The 22,041-nt window shown below is 48.1% G+C and overlaps 1 protein-coding gene across 2 annotated transcripts in view; it reads left to right on the plus strand.

Moving 5' to 3' along the window:
- slc5a1 (solute carrier family 5 member 1) overlaps window positions 1–20,739 on the plus strand; it is a 56,677-nt gene extending 35,938 nt beyond the window's left edge. Inside the window, exons 7-14 of one of the 2 annotated variants that reach the window (XM_078206691.1) lie at window positions 643–863; window positions 6,026–6,161; window positions 8,430–8,537; window positions 10,586–10,736; window positions 12,636–12,804; window positions 15,396–15,611; window positions 16,587–16,692; window positions 19,559–20,739. In XM_078206691.1, the coding sequence (XP_078062817.1) occupies window positions 643–863; window positions 6,026–6,161; window positions 8,430–8,537; window positions 10,586–10,736; window positions 12,636–12,804; window positions 15,396–15,611; window positions 16,587–16,692; window positions 19,559–19,770 (1,319 nt within the window). In that variant the 3' untranslated portion in view covers window positions 19,771–20,739. The remainder of the gene's footprint in view (window positions 1–642; window positions 864–6,025; window positions 6,162–8,429; window positions 8,538–10,585; window positions 10,737–12,635; window positions 12,805–15,395; window positions 15,612–16,586; window positions 16,693–19,558) is intronic. The other variant, XM_078206692.1, reaches the window with a different exon arrangement.
- Window positions 20,740–22,041: the final 1,302 nt, after the last annotated feature.

Below are 22,041 nucleotides of genomic sequence, written 5' to 3' on the forward strand. Positions count from 1 at the left end.
GGCCCCGACTTACAGTCCTGTGATTGGCAGAAGCATCATTCTCTTCAATGCTCCGGCCAATCGCACTGAGCTCTGGTGGGCAGTTAAAATGGTGCCCGGGGTGGGTGGGGGGGGGGGGGGGAGGGGGAGGGCGGTGTTGGGGGCAGGGTGGCAGGGGGGGAGGTGTTGGGGGCAGGGTGGCAGGGGGGGAGGTGTTGGGGGCAGGGTGGCAGGGGGGGAGGTGTTGGGGGCAGGGTGGCAGGGGGGGAGGTGTTGGGGGCAGGGTGGCAGGGGGGGAGGTGTTGGGGGCAGGGTGGCAGGGGGGGAGGTGTTGGGGGCAGGGTGGCAGGGGGGGAAGTGTTGGGGGCAGGGTGGCAGGGGGGGAGGTGTTGGGGGCAGGGTGGCAGGGGGGAAGTGTTGGGGGCAGGGTGGCAGGGGGGGAGGTGTTGGGGGCAGGGTGGCAGCGGCGGGGGGGGGGGGGGGGGGGGTCGCTCCAGAAGTGAGATTGATTGTCTAATTTTGAAGGTGCCTTTGACTTTTCCGAGCAGGAAGGGTTAAATTACACCCCCACCCTCTTCCCCATTCCACTTGTGACTTGATCTCTGCGTCCCGAGAGACCTCTGTGCGTTGCCGGGGACTAAGGGCAGAAATTTTGTGTTGCAGCGTTCAATGAAGTTGGCGGCTATGGTGCTATGAGGGACAAGTACATGCATGCCATCACCAGTCAGATAACAGATCCCAACCTGAACATCAGTGCATCCTGTTACACACCCCGACCAGACTCCTTCCACTTATTCCGTGATCCTATCTCAGGCGACATCCCCTGGCCAGGCCTGATCTTCGGCCTGTCTATCTTGGCCATCTGGTACTGGTGTACCGATCAGGTAAGAAATAGTCACACAAAGCCTAACTTGGAATGTAAATCACAAAGACTGCCTTGTTCCAATTGATCTTAACCGTGGTAGAGTAGAAGGATTCAACTCTTTGGACCATTAATTTGGGCAGGCAGTGGCACAGTGGTAATGTCACTAGACTAGTAATTCAGAGACCCAGGGTGATGCTCTGGGGACCCGGGTTTGAATCCCACCACAGCAGATGGTAAAATTTGAATTCAGTAAAAATCTGGAATTAAAAGTCTAATGATGACCATTGTTGATTGTCATAAAAACCCATCTGATTCACTAATGTTCTTTGGGGAAGGAAATCTGCTGTCCTTACCCGGTCTGGCCTACATGTGACTCCAGAGCCACAGCAATTAAATGCCCTCGGGGATGGGCAATAAATACTTGCCCAGCCAGCAATGCCCACATTCCATGAACGAATAAAAAACAAATTAACTTTGGTACATAACCAGGCTCCATGTTCAAATATTTAAGAAACCCATGAATATATCATTCTAATGTAGGGATTATTGTTCTTTTTAAATGTTGATTTTAACTTATGAGTTTAGTTGTGTTTATTCTGTGACAGGATTGGCAGAATGCTACCACTTCCAAATTCCCTCCTCCAAGCCACACACCATCGTGACTTGGAAATATATCGCCGTTCCCTCTCTGTCGCTGGACCAAAATGCTGCAACTCCCTCCCTAACAGCACTGGGGGTGTACCTACACCTCAGGGACTGCAGTGGTTCAAGAAGGCAGCTCACCACCACCTCTCAAGGGGCAATTAGGAATGGGCAATAAGTGCTGGTCTAGCCAGCGATGCCCGCATCCTCAGAATAAGTTTTACAAACATAAGGGTATTTCCAGCTTGAGCGGCATGATGTTGAAAGTGTACAGGTAATACAATTCCCGTCCCTTAACTCCCAACTCCGTCCCTCTCCCTGGTAACTGCCTGAGGCTGAACAAAATGATTGGATGTCATATCCTGGTGTCATGCTTAATCCCAAGATGAGGTTCCAACCATATATTCATGCCATCACCAAGCGCCCCTATTTCCACCTCTGTTACATTGTCCAACCCCACCCCTGTCTCAGATTATCTCATCCCTCCTGTGTTGCTTCTGGACTTGCCTTTTCCAACATGCTCCTGGCTGGTTTCCCACATTCTACCTTCCATTAACTTCACATCATCCAAACGTTCGTTTCCAATAACCTCATTGTAGTGTTAATGTAAGCCTACCTGTGACACTAATAAATAAACTTTAAAACTTTAAAACTGTCTGATTTCCTTCAGCTCCAAACCCTCTCAGATATGTGTGCTCCTCCAGCTCTGGCCTCTTGAGCATTCATGATTTTGATGGTTCCTCTGCTAGTGGCCATTTCTTCACTTGCCTCAACCACAAACTCTGCGTAGCCCAGTCCATCACGCAAACCAGCTTCCCATCCATTGACTCTTTCTCTACACTCCCTGCTGCCTCGGAAAAGCAGCCAGCACAATTAAGGACCCCATGCACCCCGGACATTCTCTCTTCCACTTTCTTCCAATACAAAAGTCTGAGGACACGTACCAACCAGCTCAAGAACAACTTCTTCCCTGCTGCCATTGTATTAAGTTGATCTTTCTCTACACCCTAGCTATGACTGTAAGATTACATTCTGCAGCCTCTCCCTGGGTGGCACAGTGGTTAGCACTACTGCCTCACAGTGCCAGGGACCTGGGTTTGATTCCTGGCTTGGGTCAATGTCTGTGCGGAGTCTGCATGTTCTCCCCATGTCTGCGTGGGTTTCCTCCTATTGCTCCGGTCTCCTCCCACAGTCCAAAGATGTGCGGATTAGGTTGATTGGCCATGCTCGATTGCCCCTTAGTGTCCCGGGATGCATAGGTTAGAGGGATTAGTGGGGTAAATATGTGGAGTTACAGGGATAGGGCCTGGGTGGGATTGTTGTTGGTGCAGAATCGATGGGCCGAATGGTCTCCTTCTGCCCTGTAGGGATTCTATGATTTATTTCTTTCCCTATGTACAGTATGCCTTGCCTGCATAGCGTGCAAGAAGCAGCACTGTATACTAAACATGTGACAATAATAGACCAAATCAAATCAAACTAAAATGGCTGGGGGGCGGGGGGGGGAGGGGGATGGTGTGGATTGGGGTGGAGAGAGAGGGGTGGGTGGATTGGGTGGGGTGGGTGAATTGGGTGGGGTGGGGGGGGGGGTGGGATGCATGCCGTAGCAAGGCAATAAAAACAAGGCCAAGGTGTCAAATTTGAGTTTAAGAGTTACAAGGGCGTTTTTATGAACTGGAAGGAAGCTAATCACCATGGCGACATCTGACGTATCCATGGCAACTGACACAATCTAAGTTTAGATGACTAGATAGATGGAGAGAAACTATTTTCACCAGTTGGCACTGGGAGCGACGGTTTAAACATTAAAGTCTGACTTCACAAGAGTGAAATTAGGAAACGCGTCTAGACACAAAGGGTGGTAAATGTTTGGAGCGCTCTTACACAAAAGGGTGGCGCTCCTAAAGCTGGGAGCCTCTGGCAACAGACTAGCGAGCTGTTCCAGAAATTGCCAACTGTGGAAATCCGGAAGCCTGGTACATCACCAGGTGTGGGATGAGAATGGGAATTCTGCCATAGGCAATTGATGCTGAATCACTTGTTAATTACCCCCATCGCTGAAAATAGCAGGAGGTAATGTTTCCACCCACTTATTAGCTTCTTGGTCTGTAAATAATATACCTCAAAAACTAATGGACAGATTTCAACAAACCTTGGTTGATAGGCAAGATATGGCCCAAGGAAGGACTGATCCGTTTTGATATAGACTCAAATCTGGTATTTTTTTTAAAGGATCCGTTAAAATTGAGAGACAAGCCAAATTGGCTTTTCTCTTTAGAATGCTGTGTGTCGTTTGCTTTAGAATATTGTGGATTGTCCCAGCTGCGAGTTTGCCACAGCTGTCAAACTGTGAGCAGAGTTTTCAGGGCAGGTCATTGGATGTGGGATTGGCCCAAAGATTGCTCAGTGAGTCGGAAGCTCTTGATAAGAGATTTTCCTTCTTGGTTTTGTAGTGACAGAGCATCAACCAGGCACAGTGTAGCCTCAAGGGCAGCATGGTGGCACAGTGGTTAGCACTGCTGCCTCACAGCACCAGGGACCCGGCTTAGGTTACTGTCTGTGTGGAGTCTGCATGTTTTCCCCGTGTCAGTGTGGGTTTCCTCTGGATGCCCTGGTTTCCCCCCACACTCCAAAGATGTGCGGGTTAGGTTGATTGGGCATGATAAATTGACCCTAGTGTCAGGGGATTATCAGGGTCAATTTGTAAGGTTATGGGGATAAGGCCTGGGTGGGATTGTGGTCGGTGCAGACTCGATGGGCCGAATGCACTCCTTCTGCACTGTAGGGATTCTAGGATTCTATTATTCTAAGAGTTACACAGCTGTAATAACATTGAGTTAACACAGCGAGACAGAGGTATCCACACTAAATTGTTCCCTTCATATTTGTTTTCAAACTGAGATTGATAGATTTTCATTAATCAAAGGTATTGAGGGATATGGAAGGTGATGCGCGATTAAATCACTCGGGAGGCTGGATCGTACCCGGGAAATAAAGGCTTTTATTACTAACAAGAATGGAGCACACTATATACAATACAATCCCAGGCTAAAGGGTCACCAGGCAGTGCAGTGACCTTTATACTCCTCCAGGTAAGCGGAGCCAACTGGAGTGTACCACAGAACAATATCAACAGGTAGAACACCCCAACCCTAACCCCAACAGTGACAACAGTAACATATCTACAAGTACCCATAGTGCTGACCATCTATGGTTCACCACAGAAGGTATATGGAATTAGGGTTCTCGTTAAGAGGAAAAGCAGGGTCAAGGAACTAAATGTCTGATTCCTTTCCTATATACAATGTTTAAAGCGTATTTATTAGTGTCACAAGTAGGCTTGCATTAACACTGCAATGAAGTTACTATGAAAATCCCCTAGTCGCCACACTCCGGCGCCTGTTCGGGTACACTGAGGGAGAATTTAGCATGGCCAATGCACCTAACCAGCACATCTTTCAGGCTGTGGGAGGAAACCAGAGCACTCGGAGGAAACCCACGCAGACACAGGGAGAATGTGCAAAATCCCCACAGACAGTCACCCAAGCCGGGAATCGAACCCGGGTCTCTGGCGCTGTGAGGGAGCAGTGCTAACCACTGTGCCACCCCAATGTTCTAACGAAACAGCACCACATAATTCTTCATTGTCTCACCCTGCTCAAAGAACTGGAAATGTTTAACAAGCAACCAACCGGACTTGGCTAGCCAACGTGTTTTTTTTAACTCTTTCATGGGATATGGGTGTCGCAGGCAAGGCTGGCAATTCCCCGAGAGTTCAAAGATCTGCCTGTCCCATCCTTAAATATATTCAACGATGGAGCATTCACAGTCCTCTGGGGTAGAGAATTCCAAAGATTGACAACCCTCTGAGTGAAGTAGTTTCCCCTTCGCCTCCAGTGTAGTCTTTTTCACCTTTGATCTCAAGGCTTGGCATGGGGATACCATTCTCAACTTTAAGTGAGAAAGTTAGTCATAGAGTGCAGAAAGAGGTCCTTCGGCCCATTGTGCCTGCACCAGCCTGCCCATCCCTAATTGCCCTTAAGCTGAGGGCTTTGCTGGGCCATTTCAGAGGGCAGTCAGGAGTCACACTGTTGTAGGCCAGGTGACGGACATTCATGAAGCAGATGGGGTTTTTACAACAATCGATGATAGTTCTCAGCTTTATATTCCAGAACGTATTCATTGAATTTAAATTCCATCAGCTGCTGTGGTGGGATTTGAACCTGTGACCCCCAGAGCTTTAACCTGGGGCCTCTGGTTTACTAGTCCAGTGACAATACCACTACCCCACCACTACCTCACCACTTGCAAGTCCTGGGATTGGGATTATGGCTCCAAGGCTGTGATCAGGCATGGAAAACCAGCGGAGCGGTCACCTAGGAGACAAACCATCCAATGAGGCATGGTTGAGGACAGTTTTGCCGCACGAATGGTCCAAAAATAAGCCAATCATGATCTCCAACCCTTCCCCCTTTACAGATTTAACTCAGATTGCTTTAATCTTCGATGTTGTTAGTTACTCTTTATTGTTCCTGACAGGTTATTGTTCAACGATGTCTCTCAGCCAAGAATCTGAGTCATGTCAAGGCCGGTTGTATTCTCTGTGGCTACCTCAAGCTTCTGCCTATGTACCTCATGGTCTTCCCAGGAATGATCAGCCGAATTCTGTACACGGGTAAGGGATTCACGGGGAATTGTACAGGAGGTTTTGTTTGGCCTGTCAGACACCATCGCACTTCCAGGTGAATTTCTGCTCTTTCTTCAGGAGCACAAGGAATAGGAGCTGGGGTAGACCATTCGGCCCATCGAGCCTGCTCCACCATTCAATGCAACCATGGCTGATCTTGAGGTTCAACTCCATTTCCCTCAATTTCCTGAGAGGTCAAAGATCCACCTGTCCCATCCTTAAATATATTCAACGATGGACATCCACAGTCCTCTGGGATAGAGAATTCCAAAGATTGACAACCTTCTGAGTGAAGTAGTTTCTCCTTCACCGCCAATGTAGCTTTTTCACCTTAGATCTCAAGGCTTGGCATGGGAATATCATTTTCAACTTTGAGTGAGAAAGTCAGTTATAGAGCCATAGAGTTTTACAATGCAGAAAGAGGCCCTTTGGCCCATCGTGTCTGCGCCAGCACCTATCTATTCTACTCACATTTTCCAGCTCTTGGTCCATAGCCTTGTATGCTACGGTGTTTCAAGTGGTCATCTAAATACTTATTAAATATTGTGAGGTTGTTTTACATTTACCATCTCTGGTTAACTGTATCCTGAAGTTTGACCATAGAAACATAGAAACTCAGAAGCAGGAGGAGGCCATTCAGCCCTTCGAGCCTGCTCCACCATTCATCTTGATCATGGCTGATCATCAAATTCAATCTCCTGATCCCCCCCTTCATCCCCATATCCCCTGATCCTTTTAGCCCCAAGAGCTATATCTAATTTCTTCTTGAAATCAGACAACGTTTTGGCCTCAACCACATTCTGTGGTAGTGAATTCCACACATTCACCACCCTCTGGGTGAAGAGATTTCTCCTCACCTCAGTTCTAAAAGGTTTATTCCTTATCCTCAAACTATGACCCCTAGTTCTGGACACCCCCACCACTGGGAACATTCTTTCTGAATCTACCCTGTTAGAATTTTATAAGTTTCAATGAGATCCCCTCTCACTCTTCTAAACTCCAGTGAATATAATCCTCAACCTCACACATCCATCCCCATGGCGCCCTGCCTTCCCACACCATTGAACAGCAAAAAAGATGAGTCATGATCATAGATGAGCATCAGCCAACTATTCCACCTGAAAATGCCCCTCGGACCTTTCCCGGGACATTGCTCAGAGCGCTATCCCGGAGATTAATCCTTAATTCCCGAAATCTCCACTGGAGGATCGGCAACCCCTGGTCCAAATACCACGCCAGAGAACTGAGCACAAGACCCATGTTGATACTTAAATACAGCGCCAAGGGAGAGCTGCACTGTCAGAGGTGCTGTCTTTTGCCTGAGATTGAGGTACCGTTTGTTCTGTCGAATGGATGAACATCTCTAAGGCAGATAGAGACTTGATAAGGAAAGGAGGTGAAAGGTTATTGGGGGAGGGGAAACGGCAGGAATGTGAGGTTGAGGTTACAATCAGAGGGGCCGAGTAGCCTACTCCATCTCATATATTCATCTGTTATAACACACTGATGGGTAACCGAAGCCAGTGAGTGGCCCTCCTCCATCTCAATGGGCCGCAAGATTGAAATTGGGCTTGGTCACTAACCATGACCCATTAATAAGAGTAAACACACTTAATACATGCTGAATGTTTCATAACGAGTTATAAAAAACGCTTAATCATTTGTATATTAATAGAGCTGAAATGGTAAAAGCAAAAGAAATATTTATTTTTTGGACACAGAGGGAGCGCACGGCTCTCACAGTCAATGGTGTGAGCAATCAGCACGCACCTCACTTCACTCGCCCTTGCTTTACGTGTGAATCACACCAGGAGGTAAAAAAAACTACGCGGATTGAAATCAGCGGAATGCGGCAACCCTGCACGCGGGCAACAGTCGACAAAATGTCTCGTGGGGGCTGCACTCAGAACCCAGATGGGCCGTATGTGGGCCACCCCTAATGTAACAGATTCCAACCATTCGAGGAAGAGTCCTCCCCACTATCCTGTCCAATATTAACCCCTTAACCCAACATCGGAAAAACCGATTATCTGCTCTTTTATCACTTGACCTTTTTATTGGATCTTGCTGTGCACAAATTGGCCTCTACTTGACATTGCAATGGTGATAACATTCCCAAGCAGTACTAAATAGACAGGATGTTCTTTCAGACAGCCTGGGCTTGTGAATGGCAGGGTAGAATATAAGCCTTGCTCCTTGAATGTATTTGAATCAATGAAAGTTAATTGAAGTTTCTTTGATCTCACTCTGTGCCAGATGTTGTCGGCTGTGTTGTACCCAGTATTTGCAAAAGCTATTGCGATGCTGATGTTGGATGCACCAACATTGCCTATCCCCGGCTGGTGGTGAAGCTGATGCCAATGGGTGAGTACCGGTCTGTAAAAGGGGTAATGAGGATGGAAAGGGTGTGGGTGCTGCAATTATCCACCGGGTGTAAACCTGCTTCAGTCAATGGGTTGCCTGTTGCATTCTCATTGTAGTCAATCTGAATTAAAATAAGAATTGGATGGTTTCTATCGATATCCATCTACAATGGCAGGTTTATGCCAGTGGCACAGTGGTTAGCACTCCTGCCTCACAGCGCCAGAGACCCGGGTTTGATTCCCAGCTTGGGTCACTGTCTGTGTGGAGTTTACACATTCTCCCTGTAGAATCATAGAACATAAAATCCCTACAGTGCAGGAGGAGGCCAATCAGCCCATCGAGTCTGCACCTACCACAATCCCACCCAGGCCCTATCCCCATAACCCCACGTAATTACCCTGCTAATCCCCCTGACACTAAGGGTCAATTTAGCATGGCCATTCAACCAAACCCACACATCTTTGGAGTGTCTGCGTGGGTTTCCTCCGGGTGCACCGGTTTCCTCTCACGCTCCAAAGGTGTGCGGGTTGATTGGCCATGCTAAATTGCCCCTTAGTGTCAGGGGGATGAGCAGGATTAATACAGAGATTACAGGGATGGGGTCCGGGTGGGATTCTCCATTGGGGAGTCAGTGCAGACTTGATGGGCTGAATAACACTGTAGGTTTTCTATGATTCTATAAAGTTGAAAATCTATCCTCATAAAGTCCTCCAGTGTAGAGTGTTAGAATTTAACCAATGATAACAATGGATCTGTTGTAATGTGACCAATGGTAACAAGCTGTAAGGGTCAGCTGACTCAGTAAACCATGTAACCAATGACAGAATGATGTGATGATCAGCTGGCCAGCTGACTCAGTATAAATTAGAACCTGTTGGGAATTGTGGGGAGCTTGGAATGGCCCAGGATGAGGCCTCAAGTGTTGGAGTAATGAAGTTTCTTTATTAAACCTTTTCTTTGGTTTATCTGTTGGAGTAAGTTTTGTTTCATTTTGTTGCCTATCATTGAAGAGTGCGTTCTGCTGGATGAACATAGAGGCTGCCCTGATGATTATTTAGTTGTTTACACTGATCTTCCTCCAAAGCATCTAATACCAATGGAGACTCCAAGTTAACTCTCTGCTTGTGGTCAGTTAGCTGACTTATTGAAGAGATAGCTTTAGATCTGTCGAAATCAATACTCTGATGAATGCTCAACAATGTTAAACCTGTACAAAACACTAGTTCAGTCGCAATTGGAGTATTGAATCCAGTTCTGGGTGCCACGCTTTAGAAAAGATGTGAAGGCCATTGGAGAGAGTGCAGGAAAGATCCACCAGAATGTTTCCAGTGAAGCGACAGTTATGGAGACAGATTGGAGAGGTTGGGACTGTGTTCCTTGGAGAAGAGAAGGCTGAAAGGAGATTTGATAGAGGTGTTCAAAACAATGAGAGGTCTGGACAGAGCCAAGAGGGAGAAACTCTTCCCATTCATGACAGGTTCGGGAATGAGAGGGCGCAGGTCAAAGGTAACTAGCAAAAGAAGCAATGGCAACGTGAGGAGTTTTTGAGCAGTGATTGGTTAGGGTTTGGAATGTGTTGCCAAAGATTGTTGTGGTGGTAACTTCAATTGAAGCATTAAAGTGTATTTGTCACTATCACAATAGGCTTACATTAACACTGCGATGAAGTTACTGTGAAAATCCCCTAGTCACCACACTCTGGTGCCTGTTCGGGTACACTGAGGGAAATTTAGCATGGCCAATGCACCTTTCAGACTGTGGGAGGAAACCGGAGCACCCGAAGGAAACCCACGCAGACACGGGGAGAATGTGCAGACTCCACACAGACAGTGACCCAAGGCCGGGAATCGAACCCGGGTCATTGGTGCTGTGAGGCAGCAGTGCTAACCACTGTGCCACCGTGCCGCCCATAGATTATCAATTGGAGTTTTTGTTTCAGTTTGTTCTGGATTTTCATAGTGCTGCGAGGCAGGGTGGAGGCCAGTGTAATCTGTCTGTATAGCAATGATATCCTGTTGTATAAACTGCAACTTTTTGTCCTTCGTTAGGTCTTCGTGGTTTGATGCTGTCTGTAATGTTGGCCTCCTTGATGAGTTCCCTGACATCCATCTTTAACAGTGCCAGCACACTCTTCACCATGGACATCTACACCAAGATCAGGCCCAAAGCCACCGAGAAAGAACTTATGTTGGCAGGAAGGTAAGATTCACCCCATCAGAAATGAAGAAAAAATACTAATCTCAATCCCCAGTAGAGGGAAGTGTGTGCTCATTCCAGTCCAAAACGGCCTGTACCATATCCTGAGATTGTGTCCTCCTGGTTCTAGACCCCCCACCCTGCCCCACCCCGCCCCGCCCCACCCCACCTCACCTCACCCCCCGGGCCAGGGAGAAACATCCTTCCTGCACCTACCCTGTCGAATCCTGTAAGAATTTTGTTTGTTTGAATGAGATCAGTTCTCATTCTTCGAAGCTCCAGAGAATAAAGGTGCAGTCATAGAATCATAGAATCCTACAGTGCAGAATGAGGCCATTCGGCCCATCGAGCCTGTACCAACAACAAATCCGCCCTAACCCCATAAGCCCACGTATTTACCCCGCTAATCCCCCCGAAACTAGGGTCAATTTAGAATGGCCCAATCCATCTAACCCACACATCTTTGGACTGTGGGAGGAAACCGGAGCACCCGGAGGAAACCCACGCAGACACAGGGAGAACGTGCAGACTCCACACAGACAGTGACCCAAGCCGGGAACTGAACCTGGGTCCCTGGCGCTGTGAGACAGCCGTGCTAACCACTGGGCCACCCATAATGTCTGCTGAATTGTTCCTCATAGAATAATCCCTCCATCCCGGAATCAGTGTGCTGAACCTTCGCTGCAATCCCGCTATGGGAAGTATATCCTTCCTTAGATAAGACCAAAACTACACACAATACTCCAGGTGTTCTATACAGTTGCAGTGAGATATCGTTACTCCTGTGCTCAAATCCTCTTGTAATAAAGGCCAATGTACTAATTGCAGCCATCTTTCTGTAGTTTCTCTCCCGTCTCCCCTCATGCACTCTTTGAACTCATCTTGCCCAGGAGATCCACTTCCTGCTACCTCATACCTTCAATCACTCAATCACCTGGGCAAGATATGAATGTACCACTGTGGGTGGCACGGCAGCACAGTGGTTAGCGCTGCTGCCTCACAGCACCAGGGACCCGGGTTCAATTCCTGGTTTGGGTGACTGTCTATCTGGAGTCTGCACGTTCTCCTCGTGTCTGCGTGGGTTTCCTCCGGGTGCTCTGGTTTCCTCCCACAGTCTGAAAGACATGCTGATTGGCCATGCTAAATTCTCCCTCAGTGTACCCAAACAGGCGCCGGAGTGTGGCGACGAGGGGATTTTCACAGTAACTTCATTGCAGTGTTAATGTAAGCCTACTTATGACACTAATAAATAAACTTTATTCAGCGAGAGGGATCCATGTCCCGTGAAAGCACTGCCATCTTTAAATGTATTAATGTTTATTGAATTGAAGTTTCCGCCATCCCAGCCACAATCACGATGATTCAGTCGAGTCACAGAAATGTTGATGAAATGGAGTCTGACAATGAGCAGCTGGGGACAGAGGGCCGACCGTTTCCCCTCTCATTGCCTCTCACTTCCCTCTTCTCCTTGTGTTGGATGGGCAGGAAAACAATTCCACCAGGAGGGGGCGAGAATCTCGATTCCCGGCTCTCGGGGGATTCTGGGCCCGTGTTTCCGTTTACGCTGAGGGCAAGCGTGGTCTCAGAATCGCCACCCTGGCCTAATAACAGGGAGCACAATGTGTGTCCCAGACACAACGAACCAGTCACATCTTTTAACTCCAGTCGACCAATCACTCCCATTATCGAATGGGCTATGTTGTGGTAATATTTCTGATTGGGTCGTGCTGGGTTTACACTACTTCTTGCCTCGCTCACCCACTGTAATCTCAGATGCCAGCTGGAGCGGTTATGAGGGAACGCCGCCCTCGTTGTGGGGCACCTCACAGTTTGCCAGCTGTTGGACAGGCAGAGAGTGACATTGTTCCCATGCTTCATGGTCTTTGGTTCCTGTGTTCTCAGGATGTTCACCCTGGTTCTGATTGGGATCAGTATTGCCTGGATTCCAATAGTTCAGACAGCTCAGAGTGGGCAACTCTTCGACTATATCCAGTCCATCACCAGCTACCTGGGCCCACCCATAGCCTCCGTCTTCCTATTGGCTGTCTTCGTCAAGCGCGTGAACGAGAAAGTAAGTTGCCGCCATTTTTACATTTACCTCCCCTGCTCCCCATGTTTCTCTGTATCCTCCCTCGCCCATTCCCATCCGTCTCTCCTTGCTGGAGGTTTGGGAGGTGGGGCTGTTTCTTAGAATCATAGAATCCCTACAGTGCAGAAAGAGGCCATTTGGCCCATTGAGTCTGCACCAACAACAGTCCTACCCAGGTCCTATTCCCGTGACCCAACATATTTACCCTGCTAATCCATCTAACCTACACATCTTTGGACACTAAGGGTCAAGTTAGCATGGCCAATTAACCTAACCAGCACATCCTTTGGACTGTGGGAGGAAACCGGAGCACCCGGAGGAAACCTATGCAGACTCCACACAGACAGTGACCCATGCCGGGAATTGAACCCGTGCCCCTGGCGCTGTGAGGCAGCAGTGCTAACCGCTGTGCCACCATGTCGCCCCGTTTCAGTTCAGGTTTTTTCTCCAACCCAACACTCAGTTAACATCAGCAACGAATCAGATGGCTTGTGCACTGAAGCCAGTGACTGGATTGGCAGGTTTACACTGTACATTGGGGATTGGTCACACCTCTGCGCTCGCTCGCGCGCTCGTACTCTTCAATTTCTGCCCACTTGGGCATTCCAAATCATAATCGATCCACCATTGGGGCACCAACTGCCGAGGCCTCAGGCTCTGGAATGCCCTCCATTTGCCTCGCCATCCCTCCCCCTCACAATCCTCCTCAACAACACAGGGAATCCCCTTTTCTGTGTTGGGGAGGGGCGAATGCCTGAGGGGGGGAATGCCCCCTGATACTTGTGTGGTGGGGAGCGGGGAAGAGCCTCCAATGCATGGTCAAGGTGGGAGGTAGCCCCCATGCTTGTGGGGGAGGCCCCTCCGAGCCTGTGGGAGGGGAGTTTATTTTCAGCACTGATTGGGATGCCCTTTAGAGATGGCGCTCTGATCTCTGTGGAGCCAGCATAGTTGGTTCTATCAGGCCCCCACTCTATCTGGAGAGATACACACTGGTCTTCAATCAGAGCCTGACACTCGGGGGATGATATTGAGCCTGCACTCCCCGTCTCCGGGATTGGCGGCTTGTGCTCAAAATCCGGACAGGGCGAATGGGAAGCAGCCAGCGGGCTGTAACTTTACCCAGCCTGGAGTTGTAGCTCCCGCGGTGAAGACTATCTAACTGTAAGCCACAAGTGCAGCCTTTTCCTTTGGCTGACAGTAAAGCGGCAGCACGGTGGCACAGTGGTCAGCACTGCTGCCTCACAGCGCCAGGGACCCGGGTTTGATTCTGTCTGCGTGGAGTCTGCACATTCTCCCCGTGTCTGTGTGGGTTTCCTCCGGGTGCTCCGGTTTCCTCCCAGGGTCTGAAAAACATGCTGGTTAGATGCATTGGCCATGCTAAATTCTCCCTCAGTGTACCCAAACAGGTGGCGGGCGGACTGTGGCGACTAGGGGATTTTCACAGTAACTTCATTGCGGTGTTAATGTAAGCCTAGAATCATAGAATCCCTACGGTGCAGAAGGAGGCCATTTGGCCCACCGAGCCTGCACCAACAACAATCCCACCCAGGCCCTTTCCTCATAACACCACACATTTACCCTGATAATCCCCCTGACATCCCCCAACACTAATGGTCAATTTAGCATGGCCAATCAACCTAACCCACACATCTTTGGACTGTGGGAGGAAACCGGAGCACCCGGAGGAAACCCACGCAGACACGGAGAACGTGCAAACTCCGCACAGACAGAATTGAACCTGGGTCCCTGGCGCTGCGAGGGAGCGGTGCTAACCACAGTGTCACCGTGCTGCCCCTACTTGTGACATTAATAAATAAACTTTAAATAAACTTAAGAAAGGGGTGTTGGTGATAGGAAATAGCCTTTGGCTGGATTTCTACACAGTCCAACTCCTTTTCTTCGTGGAGTTAGCCACTGATCCTGACCTGACAGCAGCTCCAAAACAAACCCTGTTCCAGGACCTGGTCTTCGCCAATGGCACATTTCCACACAACCTCCTCAGCTCTGTTGATGCCTGCATCTCATTGCAGTTTTGATTTCAGTTCCACTTTCCACTTCCGTTCCCGTTTCAGTCCCTGCTCGAGTTTCCATTTCAGTTTCAGTCTTGGTTTCCGTTTCCACTTTAGTTTCGGTTTCCGTTTCCGTTTCCCCAGGAACCTGAAGGTTTGGTTTCCCTCTCAGGTATGGCCTGAGCCCAAAAGTGCAAGATTTGAAAGCACGGACACCAACGCACGTGGTGCATGTTGAATTCTTTGATCCCAGCCAGACAATAATTGAGATACCGCAATCGACCTCAGTACCTGTCAGTTAAGGAAGTGACGAAGTATGACTGTGTGGTGATGATGCTCCTGTTAATCCGGAGAGGGGAGAGTTCAAATCCCACCAGTCTGAGAATTTGAATCCGTTTTTTAAAAAATCTAGAACTTAAAAAGCTGCTATCAGTAAAAATGACCATGAAACTTGCAGAACTGAAGGTGTGAGGTGTGTGAAAGAGGCGGGTGATTTGCTATCGCCCGGTTCATGCAGCCCTGCGAGTGGATTCTCTGAGATATACTAACGTGATCTTGTTTCAGGGTGCGTTTTGGGGGTTGCTTTTCGGCCTTGTTGTTGGATTGTCCCGAATGATCGCTGAGTTTGTATTTGGAACCGGAAGCTGTGTGAAACCCAGCAGCTGCCCTGAGATTATTTGTGGAATCCACTACCTGTACTTTGCAATCATCCTCTTTGTAGCCACCAGCCTGGTGGTTCTCATCCTGTCCGTATTGACAAAACCCATCGATGACATACACGTGAGTGTGCTAGTCACTACCGCGAGGAGATTTCACCCTGTACTTGCTCATGTGATCACAAAACCTGACGTATTCCGGATGATCCGTGTGTTTGGGATGATCCGTGTGTTTGGGGAGTTTGGGATGATCTGTGTGTTTGGGATGATCCATGTGTTTGGGGAATTTTGGGATGATCCGTGTGTTTGGGGAATTTTGGGATGATCCGTGTGTTTGGGGAATTTTGGAATGATCCGTGTGTTTGGGATGATCCGTGTGTTTGGGGAATTTTGGAATGATCCGTGTGTTTGGGGTGATCCGTGTGTTTGGGGAATTTTGGAATGATCCGTGTGTTTGGGGTGATCCGTGTGTTGGGGAGTTTGGGGTGATCCGTGTGTTTGGGATGATCCGTGTGTTTGGGGAATTTTGGAATGATCCGTGTGTTTAGGGAGTTTGGGGTGATCCGTGTGTTTGGGAATTTTGGGATGATCCGTGTGTTTGGGGAATTTTGGAATGATCCGTGTGTTTAGGGAGTTTGGGGTGATCCGTGTGTTTAGGGAGTTTGGGATGATCCGTGTGTTTGGGAATTTTGGGATGATCCATGTGTTTGGGGAATTTTGGAATGATCCGTGTGTTTAGGGAGTTTGGGGTGATCCGTGTGTTTGGGGTGATCCATGTGTTTGGGGAATTTGGGGTGATCCGTGAGTTTGGGAATTTGGGATGATCCGTGTGTTTGGGGAGTTTGGGAAGATCCGTGTGTTTGGGATGATCCGTGTGTTTGGGATGATCCGGGTGTTTGGGATGATCCGTGTGTTTGGGGAGTTTGGGATGATCCGTGTGTTTGGGGTGTTATTGGATAGTCACCACAGGGATTAGTTTTGTAATATTGGCGTTAAACTATTTGAAACTTCCTGCATTGCAATTATAGGCTGAATCTCGCTCTCAGCTTTGGGAGTGGGTTTTGTTTTAGTGAGTGTAATGATGCAATGTCCGTTCCAGCTTTACCGACTGTGCTGGAGTTTACGGAATAGCACTGAGGAACGTGTCGATTTGGACAATGATAACTGGACGAATGAGGATGACAATAATATGGACACCGAGGAAGGTGATTTAACAAACTGTTCTCACTATACACCAGAGATAAAGATTGTTTACATCCTGCGCGCACACGCGTCCTCCTAAAGGACAGATCAACCAGAGGTAGTGGCAGCATAGTGATATAGAGTTAGGAAGGAGTTGCCCAGGGAGTCCTCAGCATCACCTCCGCTCCCACAGCCGCCCCCCCCGCCCCACCCCGCCACAGCCGATTACCATACACCATTCCCCCTCAGCTGATAAATCAGTACTCCTCCATGTTGAATAACACCTTGGAGGAAGCACTGAGGATGTCAAGGGCACAGAATATACTCCGGATGGAGGATTTCAATGTCCATCACCAAGAGTGGCTCGGTCTTGAGTTATTTGCCAGGTTATGCTACTGTCAGTTGGTGAGAGGACCAACAAGAGGGAAAAAAATCCATTTCAACAACCCCTCACCAACCTGCCAGCCACAGATGCATCTGTCCATGACAGTATCAGTAAGAGTGACCACCGCACAGTGCTCGTGGAGACAAAGTCCTGTCTTCACATTGAGGATAGTCTTCACCGTGTTGTGTGGCACTGCCACTGAGCTAATGGGATAGACTTTCAACGTAACTCAAAATGAGGCATCCATGGGGCACTGTGGACCATCAGCAGCAGCAGGATTGTACTCACCACAGTCTGTAACCTCATGGCCCGGCATAACCCCCACTCTACATTACCATCAAGCCAGGGGATCAACCCTGGTTCAATGGAGAGTGCGGGAGGGCATGCCAGGAGCAACACCAGGCAAACCTAAAAATGAGGTGTCAACCTGGTGAAGCTACAACACAGGGTGTGCTGAATAGTGGGAGCAGTATCTTATAGACAAATCCAAGAGATCCTTAATTAGAGGTTTAGTTCAAAGATCTGCAGCCCTGTCAACATCCGGGGGGGTGGTTACCACTGACTAGAAAGTTACCTGAACCAACTGTGACTATCAGAGCCGGCCAGAGGCTGGGAATTCTGCGCTGAGCTGGTCTAGCCAGTGACACCCACATCCAATGAATAATTTTTTTAAAAATACACATGCACACGCACACAGACACTCACTAACATGCAGACACACACAGACGTGCAGACAAACACACACACACACACACACATACAGACTAACCTGCAGATGCACCCGTACACACTGGGCGAGATTTTACAGCTTTGCTTGGGCAAGATCGTAAAACCTTGCCCGAGGCCAATGGAGATTTCTGTTCTGGGAACCTCGGCTGTCCTGGAATCGGGGCGGGCGAGATGGTAAAGTTTCATAGACAAGGAAAGGAGAGAGTGCAGAATGTAGTGTTACAGTCATAGCTGGGGTGTGGAGAAAGATCAACTTAATGCAAGGTAAGTCCATTCAAAAGTCTGACGGCAGCAGGGAAGAAGCTGTTCTTGATGTGGTTGGTACGTGACCTCAGACTTTTGTATCTTTTTCCCGATGGAAGAAGGTGGAAGGGAAAATGTCCAGGGTGCGTGGGGTCCTTAATTATGCTGGCTGCTTTGCTGAGGCAGCGGGAAGTGTAGACAGAGTCAATGGATGGGATTTTACAACTTCGCTCGGGCAAGACGTTAAAATCCCACCCGAGGTCAACGGAGATTTCCGTTCTGCGAGCCTCGGCTGCCCCGATTCTAGAACGGAATCCATTCCAGTCAATGGGTAGGAGATTTAAGGTGACTGGTAAAAGTACCAGCGGCGATGTGAGGTAAGATTGTTTCACACAGCGAGTTGTGATAATCCAGAATGCACTGCCTGAAGAAATGGAGGTTTGATCGTAACATCCTTAGGAGAATTCATTCAATGTTTGAATGAAAGATTTACAGGGCAGGTGGGGGAAAAGCAGGGATGGGGAAAGTGGAGGGAAGCGGATCTCTACCGGGCAGGGTGAGAAATTCAACTGACTATCAGAAAATCGCTGGACTTCAGCTGGGAATTTCTGTTCATTGGGTAACCAGTACCAACACAGTGGGCTGAATGGACTGTATCATTCTATGATTCTATTCACACAAATACATATATAACTATAGATATATGCATCTACATAAATACAAACAGTATATCTGTACATACTCACACACTGAGTGTATATCTCCTGCTTGTTTCAGAAACAAACTGGGCTTTGTGCCCCAAACACTAATCACCCTCTCCGCCCCTGGCCAGGTCAGAGTGTAAAGGTCACACCTACCGGAAGGTCAGAGGTTGCAATCTCGTGGGGGTTTCGTGAACAATGTGGCATGATCCTTTAGGACCAAAACTAAGAAGCACTTTTTCAGAGAAAGGATGATGGGATTCGATTTTTGATTTTCAAGGGATTTTTTTTAACTCATCCATGGGACATGGGTGTCGCTGGCTGGCCAGCATTTATTGCCCATCTCTAGTTGCCCTTGGAGGGCAGTTGAGAGTCAACCACATGTCTGTGGCTCAGGAGTCACGTGTAGGCCAGACCAGGTTAAGACGTCAGATTTCCTTCCCGAAAGGACATTAGTGAACCAGATGGGTTTTTCTGACAATCGACAATGGTTTCATGGTCAGCAGTAGATTCTTAATTCCAGATTTTTTTTATTGTATTAAAATTTCACCATCTGCTGTGGCGGGATTCGAACCCAGGTCTCCAGAACATCAGCTGAGTTTCTGGTGATAATACCACTAGGCCTCCACGAGGCATCACCTTCCCTGGTGCAGCATCACTTCGCCACAACCTTCAGAGATTACACTCTGATAATGCCACTAGGCTATTGCCTCCCCAGCGATGGATGGCGGAGGCTCAAGAGGCCTACTTCCTGTTCCAGTCCATGCCCCATCCAAACCCCCCAGAGTTGGAACTCACATCCTCTTTCTCTTCTTTTTCTTGTTGCCTCAGTGGTGCCCCAGGACCTGAGCTGCTGGAAGAAAGCCTACAACTGGTTCTGCGGATTTGAGCAACAGACCCAAAAGCTGAGCAAGGAGGAGCAGGAAGCTATGCAGCAAAAACTGACGGACATTTCGGAGAAACCCCTCTGGAGGAACGTGGTCAACATTAACGCCATCATCCTACTGAGCGTCTGCGTCTTCTTCTGGGCCTATTATGCATAGCCGAGCGACAGAGAGAAAAGCTCTTTGGGGAACCAATCTCACCAAATTGCTTCAACTACTCCCACTTTCCCTGCACGCATGGGTGCAGACTGGACTCGATTTAAACAATCCATGTCTAATTTGTGCTTTTGAAATTTGATATTTCTAATATAAGGCCTCAACAGTTTCACTTTTTTTTTCCGAAAAGTAGAATAAAACTGCCGGCCTAATTTTTAAAAATAATTGAGAATCACAGGTGGAGCCTGAGGCCTAAACATCTTCCCCTCTCTGCGGTCAAGTCTGCCCCTGCTCCCCACGCCCATGGCAATCATCACGGGTGGGGCGTGGGGTGGAAAATATAATGGGCCTGCAAAGAAAAATGTCTTTTTTAAAAAACTAATTCTTGGGATGTGGGCGTCACTGGCTGGGCCAGAATCTATTGCCCATCCCTAAACGCTCAGTTATTTCTGAGCGTTTAAGAGTCAACCATGTTGCTGTGGGGTCTGGAGTTACATGTGGGCCAGACCGGGTAAGGACGGCAGATTTCCTTCCCCAAAGGGACATTTGTGAACTGAGGTTTTTCCCCTGACCGTTGATTCACGATCCCCATTAAACTTTTAAATTCCAGATTTTTATTGAATTCACATTTCGCCACATGCCCAGGTAGGATCTGAACCCCAATCTCTGGATTACCAGCCCAGTGACAACACCACAACATCGTCGCCTCACACGCCAGGCGGGACTGGCGAAATCTTACCCGCTACATCGCCAATTGACACAGGAATGTATCAGCTACAAGTTTGTTGGGTTAGAAAGGCAACCACCAAGACTCGAGGAGCTTTAAGGATAAAAAAAAAACATTGAAGGATTTGATTTTTTTTTTGAAAGAGAAATAATTTATTACATTTTTGAAATAAGTGCAATAACAACTGCTGTAAGAAATAAAAAGATAATCAGAGATAATAAAATCCCATCTCCTGCTTTCCCTCGACCGTCAGATGCAGAATATTATTCAAATGTAGGGCGGAATTTTCCAGCCATTCACGCCGGTGGGATTTTCCAGTCCCGCTGCACTGAAGGAAGATTTGGCAGAGTGCCAAATTCTCCATCTTCGCTGGCATCAGCAATGGCGCCTATTTCCATTCGTTCCAGCCCAGTTGTTTTTTTCAGAAAAGGAGGAAGATTTATATGTTTATTGTGTCTTTCACCTCAGGACTTGTTGAAGTGTTTCAGGGCCAGTGAAATTGTTTGAAAGTGTCGTCACAGTTACAATGTTGGGAAAGACAGCAGCCACAAGTAGTCAAATGAGCAGATTGTGTGTTTGTGGTGTTGGCTGAGGGATAAATGTTGGCTCAGACACGTGATAATGACTGGAGACAACCAATTTGAGAGAATGTAATTTAGCGGATTTGGAGGGGTGGGGGGAATGGTTTGACTGGCTTTGCTCCTGTCCATGACCCTGGAAGGACTCTCTGACACTCGATGCCGTGAAGGCTCCTGCATCCATCGGAGGAAACAGTCGAGACCTCAGTTTAACATCTCATCCAAAGGTCAACACAACGGAAAATCTTCAACATGTCCGTTGTCAGGTTTTGTGCCCCTTTGAGCCGGAGGATAGTTTGGCAAACTCTCAAGTTGGCCCTACATCATAGAATCATCGAATCCCTATAATGTAGAAGGAGGCCATTCGGCCCATCGAGTCTGCACTGACTCTCCGAAAGTGCATCTTATCCAGGCCCTCCCCTCCACTCCACCTTATCCCCATAACCCTGCACATTTACCATGGCCAATCTAACTAACCTGCCCATCTTTGGACACTAACGGGGAATTTAGCATGGCCAATCCGCCTAACCTATACATCATTGGAGTGTGGGAGCAAACTGGAGCACCGGGAGGAAACCCACGCAGACACAGGAAGAACATGCAGACTCCATACAGACAGTGACCCAAGTCCGTATTTGAACCCAGGTCCCTGGAGCTGTGAGGCAGCAGTGCTAACCACTGTGTCACTGTGCCGCACAGTCTTGAACTTCCTCGGTATTTGTGCCCAGAGAAAGGTATAAACCTGTTAGGTGGTTTAAGAAGAGCTACAATATAGGTTAGATGGTTCCCGTGCCAGGTGATGGAGTATAAAACTAAACACAAACCCTTTTCTTGATAGTTGGTTTATTTACAAAATGCAGAATTATGTCTCCTTGTTACCTACCAACCCGGTATCCCAGTCCTCTCTCTTTATAATCTTCTGAGTAGCAATTAAACTAAATTAACAACCCTTTAAAGGGTAACAAAATC

This window comes from Mustelus asterias, unplaced genomic scaffold, assembly GCF_964213995.1.
Source record: "Mustelus asterias unplaced genomic scaffold, sMusAst1.hap1.1 HAP1_SCAFFOLD_1725, whole genome shotgun sequence".
Lineage (NCBI taxonomy): Eukaryota > Metazoa > Chordata > Chondrichthyes > Carcharhiniformes > Triakidae > Mustelus > Mustelus asterias.